The 11,423-nt window shown below is 41.8% G+C and overlaps 1 protein-coding gene and 1 long non-coding RNA gene across 5 annotated transcripts in view; both read right to left on the reverse strand.

The window, feature by feature from the left end:
- Nucleotides 1-4,306, reverse strand: part of FAM13A (family with sequence similarity 13 member A) — a 127,150-nt gene extending 122,844 nt beyond the window's left edge. For 3 of the 4 annotated variants that reach the window (XM_068681689.1, XM_068681687.1, XM_068681686.1), the window contains exons 1-2: nt 4,177-4,305; nt 1,572-1,761 (exon numbers count right to left, since the gene is read on the reverse strand). In XM_068681689.1, coding sequence (XP_068537790.1) covers nt 1,572-1,761; nt 4,177-4,203 — 217 coding nt within the window. In that variant the 5' untranslated portion in view covers nt 4,204-4,305. Of the gene's footprint in view, nt 1-1,571; nt 1,762-4,176 lie in introns of all 4 variants that reach the window. The other variant, XM_068681688.1, reaches the window with a different exon arrangement.
- A 1,646-nt stretch (nt 4,307-5,952) lies between these two features.
- LOC137855280 (uncharacterized) lies at nt 5,953-8,764 on the reverse strand. The gene is made up of 3 exons (XR_011095667.1): nt 8,074-8,764; nt 6,415-6,500; nt 5,953-6,119 (listed from the first exon to the last, which is right to left on the reverse strand). It is a non-coding gene; the product is annotated as an uncharacterized lncRNA (long non-coding RNA).
- Nucleotides 8,765-11,423: the final 2,659 nt, after the last annotated feature.

Here is an 11,423-nt window from a genome sequence, read left to right on the forward strand (position 1 = left end):
TAAATACAGGCTAGAACCCACTTGGATCAGTAATCAAATATTTCTAAATTCAGTACAGGAAAACTTGGTTTCACCTATAAATTTGAAAATAAGCAGTTTAATACAAACTTTGTTCAAGAATGTAGCTACCCAAAAGTTGGCTCAGCTTTTTCAAATGGGTAGTCAATTCCCTGTGAACTGGAAGAGAGTCTTTGAAAAGGCTTGACTTAAAAAGGCCTACGGTGCCTATTACTGCATCTTTGCAAAATAGGAGACATACCGAACAAACAGTAAACATGCTTGGCAGAACACGATGCCTCCTAAGAGTTTGTGTTCATACCTGGGGCTCTGTTTAAAATGTTTTCATGGTTAACATCACCATTATTTCACAAAACAAACTGTGGGTGAGAACAGAACAACCATTTCAAGAATTTCCCATGTAAGAGGGCATATTTGAGATCTTCCTTGCAGTCTTGAGAAAGAGAATGGATTATATGCTTATCAAGACTGGATAATCACCTTGGCATTTAGAAGACCAACTAATCTTGCTGCAGAGTAGAGGACTTGGCTTGTTCAGTTCATATTTGGGAAACACTTGTGTGGGATGCAGACCTTTTTATGGAAGGCAGACTATAGCCCACAACTTGCAATCAAGAGGGTTTGTCAACTTTGGTTTTGATTAAACCTGAATGATGCAAGATCTCTTCCCATCCTTGCTTTTTTACTGTTCTAGCAGACTATTTTAAAGCAAGGTGAAGTAGATCAAGCAAAACACTACTGTGGAATATAGGTAGGATTATGTTTTAAATTTCCACTGTACCTTAATCTAAGCTAACTTTCACGCTGTGTTTGCATCTACCAGCTTCTAAGGGTCTATCAAGACAGACATAGAATCTTAAGACTCTGTAATGGGATTATCATTACTGAGCAGCTAAAAGAAAGACCTTAGGGTAAAAACAGATGCAGCTTCTTACAAGATGAAATTGCCGCCATGAAATCTTTTCCAGGGCAGAACAACTGCTACAGGATACATCTGTGCACCAACAGTGCTCTAGATTTCTAGATGTATTTCATCAACAGGGAATGAAGTCCCATGAAATGAACGCAAACAAAGGCTAAGAATTTGACACCTACCTCCCCGAGGGGGTTCAAAATAACTGAAATCTAACTGAAAACCTGCAAGAACATGTATTCCCATCCAGTAACGTATTCTCATGGGATTTGTATGTGCACATGAATATCTCTGTATAGATATTTATGTCTTCTCACTGTCAGAAACTGTGAAATAGTCGAATGTTTTGCAACTAGAAAATGACACAAAGCTTCAAAATGAAATACGCTTTGTTTATAAAACCGAACAGCTTACTAATGAGCATGTGGTGTTTCATAACACTGTAGTTTATAAACATCCCATTAAATAGTAAATTCAGTATACCAGAGACGGAAAAAAAGAAACAAATCACACAGTAATATTCGCTGCATGTGGTTAGCACCACAGTCCTATTCAGGACAAAAAAAAAAAAAAAAAAAAAAAATCTTTTCCCTTTGAAGGACCTTACATATAGATGTAAAAGTAATTTCATTAAGCTTACCATGCTGGGTCAGGTACTCAACTATATTCCGCACAACTATTGGGATGCCGTTCTTGCTTAGTCCCTGCTGCTGGAGCTCCAGAAGACTCACACCAAACACCTTTGGACGGGTTGTGTCCTTCTGCTTGTTCAGTGGAAGTGAGGCTATCTTCTTCATGTCCTCCTTCAATCTCACAGCCGATTTACTTTGCTTAAAGAAACACAGGAAAAACGTGCATTAATCTTGTTTGTTGCAGAAGGTTGCATGGTTACAACATGAGCATATCCATCAAAATTGGCTTTTATGTTCCAGAATAAGATTTTGGTCCTACTTCCTTTTAATTCATAGGAAAGTCACTGTGAAGTAGAAAAATGTAACTGAGAGAAAAAAAAAAAAAAGAAAAAGAAGAGTGTATATCTGGAAAAGAGTGTAAGTAGCATATAATTAGGATAAAGAAGAAAGATACTTTTGTATGCAAGCTTGTTACTAGAGTAAGAAGTAACTTTGACTCTCAGGAGGGTGCTTTTGTAACTCATGCAGTTCAGTTTCAACAAAAATCAACCAGACAAACACATGAAAAATCCCAATACAACATAATCAGTTCAGGGTGTATCCAGAATGCCTGTCAGTCTCTGAGGGTTCTCTAGGGAAGGTTCACTGCATCTTTCTTCTAAATGCTACTCCCTGAGGATTCATTTTGGCTACTGCCAGCTGAGATGGACCCTTACAAAAGATTTTATGGTATGTTTAGTATCTACTAAGTCTGCAATTTAAGAACAGAGATTTCAAAGTTAGCAGGGACTAGGTAATCGAATCACATCTAATATGTGGGGAAATGACCAGACCAGCTTCAAATGCAAACATCCCATAGCTTCTTCTGGAGGCACAATATACATCTGGAAGACATTCTCACAAGTTTTGAACTGCAGTGGCAGAAAGAACATGAGACAATATTCAATAAGACCCGAGGGAATCACATAATTTAGGATTAATTTTGGAATGCTGAAATCTAAATAATCATAGGGTATTATCGGTTTGGAAAGACAGCCAAAGGCAGAACAACATAACCCACCACAGTTGTAACTACCATACATACCTAAGCATCATTTTTCTAACACAGACAAGCAGAATAGAACTCAGTTAACCTCACTCAAGACGAAATAAGTATTTCTACTGATGTTTCTGATGTTTTACCCATGTTGCTGACATCAGTTCCCCATGTTGCTGGAACAGTGGGCCACTGATACCACAGAGTTCAGTCTATTAGGTTAAGAAGTCACCACTAGTGCAATGCATAAAAATCAATATATTCCTACAGTGTTTTAGTAAAAAATAGGCAGTAGAAACCTTACAAAAAAATTACAATATTCTTTATACTTAACACAAGAAACTGCTCAGACTCTTGCCTGGGTCTTGGCGCTTCACTGCATAAGGACAAGGTGTACAGTTTTTTTGTTTGTTTGTTTTTTTCTTTTTTTTCTTTTTTTAAACAAATACTTAAAACTTCTTCATTGATGACATGATATTATCACTGCAGTTTGTAATGAACCTAAAAATCTGAACAGGGTTTCTGTTATGCCTGAGTGTCCATCCAGATATAATATATCTGGCAGCTCATTTCTTCTACTCTGCTGTACCTTTCCCATTAAAAATATATTCCTGGAGTACACGTGGGTTCTATAGTTCCAGGTACTACGCAACACTTATCTGATCTTTATGAAACACATTACTTGTATAAATATGTTTTTTATTTGTGAAACATCATTACAATATATAAATAAAACCAGCACTACAGTGAACACCTTTTTAATTCTTTACAGCAAACACCACATGTGTAAAGTACTGAACTGTAATTTGACCGACTTGTTAAAGTACCTCATCACGATCTCTTTTTAAAAGAGATGTTTCTATTGAGGGTTAAATGGGCAATATACGATTTTCACTTCAGGCGGATACATGCCAAAGAAAAAGCTATGTAGCTTGGGTTCAGTTCACAAGACAGCAAAAATCCTGAGCAGTTTACAGGCAGCCGTGGTGCTCAGGGAACTTTTTGCTTAGAACAGGCCTCCAGTTACCCCCACAAAAAGTCTTGCTCAAGCGAAGGGCTCCGGCCTGTTGCCATTTTAGCGCTCAAAACACAGAGCTGAAATTCCTTGCTCAAACTCATAATTTACATCTGCAAGACAACCGAGAGACGTTTCCCGCGCCTGCAGGAACAGAGGGGTAAATTGTAAGGCTCCTTTTGGGATCTGGAAGGGATATGTTAACCAAGGAGAAAAAATTAAGGGTAGTTATTTCAGATATATGCTGAATCAAAATCAAAGCGCCTCCTCGCAACAGCTCTGAGCATTCACTGTTAGGCGACTTTCGGCGAGGAAGACTTGATGCTATAAGAGGAAAAGTTGTCAAAGCACGTAACTGGCTATAACTGACCGCAGAAACTTACAAAAGCAGCCCTCACAGCACAAAAGCAGCCCGGGACGGCGCGTTTGCAGCTCACCCAGCCCAGCTTTACAGGCGGCCACCCCCCCCCCCGCGACTGCTCCCGTTCTCCCCGTCCCGGCCGCGATCCGCAGCCTCTCCCCGTCCCCTTCCCCGTCCCCATCCCCGAGCCTCCCCACTCACGCAGATGGCCAGCGCCCCGGCCCCCATGCTGCCTGCCCGCCGGCCGGGCCCGGCTCCCGCAGCCCGCCCGCCTCCGCTGGGCCCGGCAGCCCCCTCCGAGCCGCCGGCCCGCCCCGCCGGCCCGCCCCTGCCTCTGCCCCCGCAGCCCGGGGGGGAGCAGAGCCTGCCCCCTGCTCCTCACGCTGCTGCATGCCCCCCCCAGAGAGCAGCCGAGGGGGTCTTGGGCTTTAGGGGGACCCCTCCGTCGCCCCCGGTTGAACAGGGAGCAGTGTGGGGAGAGGCAAGGCTCAGCGCGTTTTGGTGCCCCAAAATCCTCTTTGTGGAGTGGAAGGAAAAGCAGCCGGGCCCTTTGTGGTGTTAGGGAGTGTGTGCGGTGTGTAGGTCACGACTGCTTGTGGTCCTCACGCACCTACAGGTTAACAGAGCCGAGCAGCGTGACGTGAAGGCTGTGCAGGACGCATACTCCTTTGCCACGATGTGAAGTCAGCCTTGCAAAATACACTCCTTTGCCAAGGGAGAACCCAGTGCTATAACCAGCACTCTGCTTGTTAGTGCCAGTGCTACGTGGTACAATATTGGGCCTGAACGTAAAAAGTGTGGAATGCTGGACTTAATCATCACCCCACCCCACCCACCTATGCCCCTCAACCCCCTGGTTTTCCATCTAGGGATACAGCAGTGAAACGAGAGAAAGGATAAGGCAAAAAGGGGTGGAAAAAACCCACAGTGCTTGCGACTGCCAGCAGTCACATCATACAAAGAGTCCACGTGCCAGCAGCAGGAAGAAGAATTAATTCCCCATCGTCCCACCCTGTCTCACCTCAGGCTGGAAGCAGGGCTGGTACTAGAAATTTAAAGAAAAGCATGAAAGCATGTTTCAAAATTGCACTGTAGAGTTGCAGGGTTTCAATGTTTGACACTTTTTTTTTTTTTTTTTTTTTTTTTTTTTTTTTTTTTTGTGGAAGAAAAGCACATACACATACTTATTTCTGTATCCTTTCAGGTGCAAATGTTACTCGGCAGTGCCTTAGCATGTGAGTAGAAGACAAGGTCTTTGGAAAGTCTGCCTCTCAGAAGTACCTGCGTCTGGTACGGGAAGAAAAGGCAGGCTGTACAGCTAGAGAAAAAATGAGGAAAAAGAACATTTTCCTGGAGGCAGATGGGAAGGGACTGAACTATGTGTCAGATGGAAAATGTTACCTGCAGATTTCAACTTTCATTCATAATGTATTTTTATTAGGTGTTTTAATCAGAATTTCCTTCATACTCGGTTTCTGTTTCCTGTCTAAGCTCAGTTAAACCAACCTGACCCAAAATGATTACTTTCCCACTTTGAATAGCAGAAAGTTAGACTTTGGCTTTAGCATTTTCTAAGTCTCTTAGCATTTTCTAAGTTTCCTGCTTCCTATACTGTGAGACTCAGAGTTGATGTAACATCCTCCTCCTCCTCTATCACCCTCTCTACTATAAGCCACTAACATGCTTTTCACATAAATCACACAAATCTACGTTCTTAGGCCGAATCACAGCTCCACAGCAAAACACAATGACATGCTTCAAACTGTAACCTGAACAGAAAGTGATGAGAAACTGACACACTGACACTCTCTGGGAACTTTGGGGGTGAAGAGTTCAGACATGAGCCTGTAGTGAATAGCAGCTACAGCATTAAGGCTTTTATAAACAAAATTTCAGAAGTAGCATGTACATTCTTATTTTATATAATGCAGGAACAGAATACAAGCACCAGCAGCACCCAAGCCAGTACTCTGGCTATTTTATTTTTTTTTCCCAACCACAGCTGAGGGATACTTGCTCAAGTCAGGAAATTCACTCTTCTATGAAGTCACTGGAGCACCTGGGGATATGTCATATTTTCTCTGAGTTAATAAAGAAGCTTCTGTACTTGCTTAGTCTCCTTGTCTTAGGAGAGGTGAAGGCTCCTATGTGACAGAATAGAAATGAGTGAAACATCCTCAATGCTTTTGTCCCAAATTAACTTTTCCTAATCAGCACCAAACACAGCCAGCTTCCCCTGTGAAGGGCACACTAAGATTTAGCTGAACTTTTCCTTATCCCCAGCTTAGAAGTGAGTGGATTCCTTCCAGAACCTTCTACCCTTCCCACAGAGACATGCTTCTTTATATCCTCATCTCCCCACTCTCCTTTCACCAAACCACTGCCCTTCAGGATGACTGTATTGGAAAGAAAGGTGTTATAAATGTGGAGTGCCAGTACCTCTGGCACTGTAGAAATCATCCAAGACACATGTTGTGGTGTCTGACTGTAGGCTGCATCCTACTTTGGAAACCTCCACTGTTTTCCTGTAAGCAATTCCAAAACCAAAACAAAACCATAGAAAACAAAACAAACAAACAAATCAGAATTGGTCAGGTCTATGACAGGGAAACAAACAAACAAAATCCAAAAATCCAAGACTAGAAAATCCCTCATTATGCTGCTTCATGTTCTCTGTCTAAGGTGGTGTACCAAACCAGCACATCAGAGTTATACACACAAGTAGAAACAGCAAATTCCACAGGGTTAATTTTGTATTTTTCTATCTTGCTGTCAGAGACAACACTACCTTTTGCTGTCTTTGCTGTCTCTTTTATACCCCTGAAGAATTTTATACTGCATGGGTGAATATTTGTGAAACTTATTATAAATTTGCCTAGAGTGCTCAAATCAGAGCAAATACATCGTGAAAGATCGACGAAGGCCTATGAGAGTTGAGTATCACTAGCTTTTATGTCATGCCATGCTTACGATCACACAGTTGTTTCCTACAATTCTCAGCTATACACTTACCATCCATCTGCAAGAATTGTTTGATGAATTTCAAAATTACCTACCTTTTAAAGGGGGCTAGCAGAATACTTTCTTTGGCTGAGATACACACCTATACCAGATACCCTCTAACTCCACATACTAGCTAAAAGCTAATATAAAAACACCGCAAAGGACAGGCTAATAAAATCACGCAATGAATCAAGAAAGAAAGAAAAAAAATCCCCTTACACTTGTTTACAAACAAGACATTTGACCTCAGATGTTGAAACAACATTCCCAGAGGGAAAAAACAGCAAGGATGCTGTTAGAAGTCCAAAGGAATTTCTTCACGCCACATCTGTGAATAATCCCATTATCCCTGGTATGCAATATGTTGCTTTAACCTGACCATTATTCATCATTTCTACCGTGACATCAGAGTATGACTCCGTTCTTTCCTGGCTGGCCAAGTAGCCAGCTCCAGGATGCTTGATGTGACCTTCCAGCCCACTCTCGAGGCCAGTCCAAATAAATGTGCTTTGAATGTCAGCACTTGGTGTAGGGCCTCCCCTTTCCACTACAGTCCATGAAAAGCCCCTTCTTCTCAGAGACCCAGAAAGGATAGAGGTAAACCCATGATTCTTTAGACAAAGCTGTAGATAGAGGTGTAGTGGGGTATTTTCAAGTGAGGAATGTGGTGTTAGAGCTGGCTGCTGCAGGTGAGAAAAGGAGACAAATCGTGCATCATGCATGCGAGAGCACATGGAAATTGCCAGACATCTGGCAGCCAGGTTTCTCTACCACAGGGTAACTAACCAGAACTTCTCATCCAAAAAGCAGTAAAAAGAAACCTTTTCTAAAAAAAAAAAAAAGGGGGGGTGGGGGGCATGTTATTCATTTCAGTCAAGACACCTACTTACTTGAATTACTGAAGCATTACTGAAATGGTTTGGCTCAATAAAATGCCAACTATAAGGATAAGCAAGTAAATGAAGACAAATAGCTGAGTACAAAGTTAACATATACTTAAGCAGCAGGTTTACCAGCCTACTGAGTCAATGAGATGGAGACAGTTACACTAATTAAAAAATTATTAAAAATAACACAAGGCTTCTCCAGGCTTACCTAATTACAACGTCAAACATGGCCATGCAAAACTTCTTGGCATGTGAGGACTTGATGATCTAAGAAGTTTTGATGTGTGGAGAAACAGCATCACTGCAGAACAGTGTCATAATTTAGCTTAAAACCCAGGGAAAGTTGGAGTTGTAAAATGGCAGCAATAGTGTTGTTGCTACTGCACTCATTTTGGGTTTATAAAACACTAGTGATGTGATAGTCATGCCCCTCCCCAAACTGAAACTATAACATAACAATTAACTTTTGCCCGGGCAAATCACTGCTTGAAGTCATACTAAAATCAAGGTGATTGCTAAACATATGTGGGAGATCAAGAGCAAGAAGCACGTTACACAATTTCTGTCCAAATGCAGCGCAAGCTGTGTGGCAGCCTAACTGCTCGTGAGCATTTTACTCTTAAGCAATAGCCAAACAGGGGAAAACCAAAATTAACAAAGAAAGATCCCAAGCTAAAACCTGCCTGAGCTTGTGAGGGCAGCCTTTGATCGCTGTATTGGTTTAATGTGGCAAGGTTTTGGTAGCTGGGGGTTGCAGGGGTGGCCTCTGAGAAGAGTCCAGAAGCTGCTCCATGTTAGATGAGGGCCAGTTTTAGCTGGCTTCAAAGGGACCTGCTGCTGGCCAGAGCTGAGCCAGTAAGTGATGTTGTTTATGCTTCTGTGAGAGTATAATTAAGAAATATTTAAGAAAGGAAAAGACTTTTTTTTTTCTTTTTTTTTTTTTTCTTCCCATTTTGTGAGTTGTTCAAAATACCAAAGGTGGTAGCTGGCAATAACATTTATCACTTCCAAGCAGTCTGTCAGACACTATGAGGAAATGAAACAGGAACACAGTGACAATGTTAGTCTAGCAATTGCCACCAATCCAGTTTTCTCATCTGTCAAAGCGGTCTACTAATCTTGAGATCCACCACCGAATCCCATTGTGCAGAGGCCACTATACTGACGTGTGGTCACTCTCTGAACGTGATACCGGGCACACTTGGAGTGTGACAGCTTACTGTGATGTACAAGCAACATGCAGCCTCCCCCAATTTGAGAAACATCAAATCCACCTGGGATTTAGCACCTGAGACTAAACTCGTACTTACGTCCCCATCTAGTGGCAACAGATACTGGTTGCAAGGCAGAAAAGGAATGCCTTGTGGCTAGGCATGGTTAGACAGCCACCCAGCAGGGATGCGTAAGGCATGTCCTCTTGGCTTGGTAACCCTTGTCACGAAGTTTCTAATCTCACATCGGATTCCCTGCCTCCAGTTCTCCTGCCATAACAAAGAAAAAGGGCTCAAAGAAAATCCCGTCCTTGTCAAAATAATCAAAAAGTGTACTTGTTTCCAGCACCTCAGCATAATAGCATTCCAAAGACTTTATTTAGGACAGTACAGAAAGAACCTCTGCTCCAGCACTCTACTCCACAGCCAGTTTAGGAAATCTGCTTGTCCTATTGTAGGAACAACATCTGCTTTTCAATCTTGCCTCTGCAGGAGAAACTGAACATAAATCTGTTAGTTTCATAGACCCTGCTGGTAAATTTTGCATCAGGACTATAAGGAAAACAGGAGGTAGGAGGTGTGGGCTGCTGTGCAGATCAGAAAGGGGAAACTGCCTATTTTTTTTGCCAAATTCATTTTCTTGAGAAATAGCAAAGTCTTTTTTCTTTTCTACAGCAAAGTCTTCTTGACCATGGCTTGATTGCTCAGGCTGTACAGACAATGTCTTTATGAAGTTTTTATGCACACTATTTGGAGTTTATGGTGAGAATTGACACTGAAGATTACATGACATTATTTACCAGCCAAGCCAGCCTCTCTCTGTCACAGCAGCCTCTATACACACACTGTTTCTGTGTGTATTATTTTGAATATACAATTTTTAACACCCCCTCTGCATGCATTGTTTCACCTCCAGGAGATGGCTATACCAGGCTGGTTATTACTTACACTGGGTGATGTATGTGGTCATACTAGCGCAGAGCAGGGAAATGCAGCATGTTGAGTCCCAAGCATTACAGAGGGTTGTGTATTGAACCCAACATCAGCTTCTGGGATGCCCAGAAGCAACGAAAGCAGTTGAATTAGGAAGATATAGGAAGGTCAAAGTGCCAAAGAGCAAGACCTCACTAGAATGACTCCTGAGAATAGTGATGAGCTCTACTAACAAATAAGCAATCTTTGCCCTTCTTTTTCTCTGTATCTCAGCCTCCACATCAGGGTGTGGGCTTAGCAATTAAACTGCTAAAGATCAACAGCTGTAAAAGGAGAGAGAATGGCATTGCCACCCTATCCCACAACGAGCTATATGGTCCTAAAAATGCTGCTTGGTGAAACTTTCATACACTTTTAAAACCAGGCAGAATCCAAACAGCAGCTGGCAGGACTGCATCATGTTTAAAGACATGTAGGGACAAGAACAGCGTAGGAAATGATTTTTTGTTATCGTTTATTGTTAAAACAGACTCTTCACAAAGCACAGAAGGCAAGGAAAATATCTCCAGTATTTCATATTTAAAATGTTCAACTTTTATTGATCAACTACGTGCAAACAACCAAGTTAATTCTTTTGCCTGGAAATTTCATTCATTATGTGTGTGAATTTAATCTCACAGCTCCCAACCCAATCCAAAATACTGTGAAATCTTACCCAGAGCAGACTGTGGTTATGATCTCACAGCCCATTCTCAGAGAAAGTTGGCAGCCCTGTATGCACTGCTGCCTGTCCAGGAGATGGCTGGCAGTGAAAGCAATGCAAGGAGTCAAGGTTGGCTACTTAGAGCAGCCCAGATTTCCTCTATTCAGCAACTTCCAGTTTTTTATCATCCACGTGATTGTTCTTACCAGCTCTGAACATTATAAAATGTGTGTTATGAGCACTAAAGATGAAAACCACACAATGGGAAATTTGCACCTAGGCTCTGTGTTACAAAATCTATAACTTTTAGATTAATCTTGCTGTAGGAATCTTTACTCTACCATGAGAGGTTTGTCACTAGCTACAAAGAGAGCAAAAGTTAGCCTTCATGGTAAAGGCTGTCTTGTGGTTGTCTAGCTGCTCTGCAGAGTTATTCCCAAAGTAAGAAGGAAGATCTTCTCATACTGGGTCCTACTGCCCTATAAATTTATTAATTTCTTAGGCATTTACCAACTGTGTTAAATAAGCACTTTGAGAGTGAATGGCATTTGACAAATTGATTTATCACAAAAATTAACATCCCAGCTGAAAGTTGTTCAGATGTCCTTAAAAAATATAGCTGCAACAAAACTCTTGATTAGCTGCTCTATTTGGAAATTCTGCTTTCTGGAGCCCAGAAAAACTCAAGAGTCACAGCAGAGGCATGTTTTG

The sequence above is a fragment of the Anas acuta genome, chromosome 4, assembly GCF_963932015.1.
Source record: "Anas acuta chromosome 4, bAnaAcu1.1, whole genome shotgun sequence".
Lineage (NCBI taxonomy): Eukaryota > Metazoa > Chordata > Aves > Anseriformes > Anatidae > Anas > Anas acuta.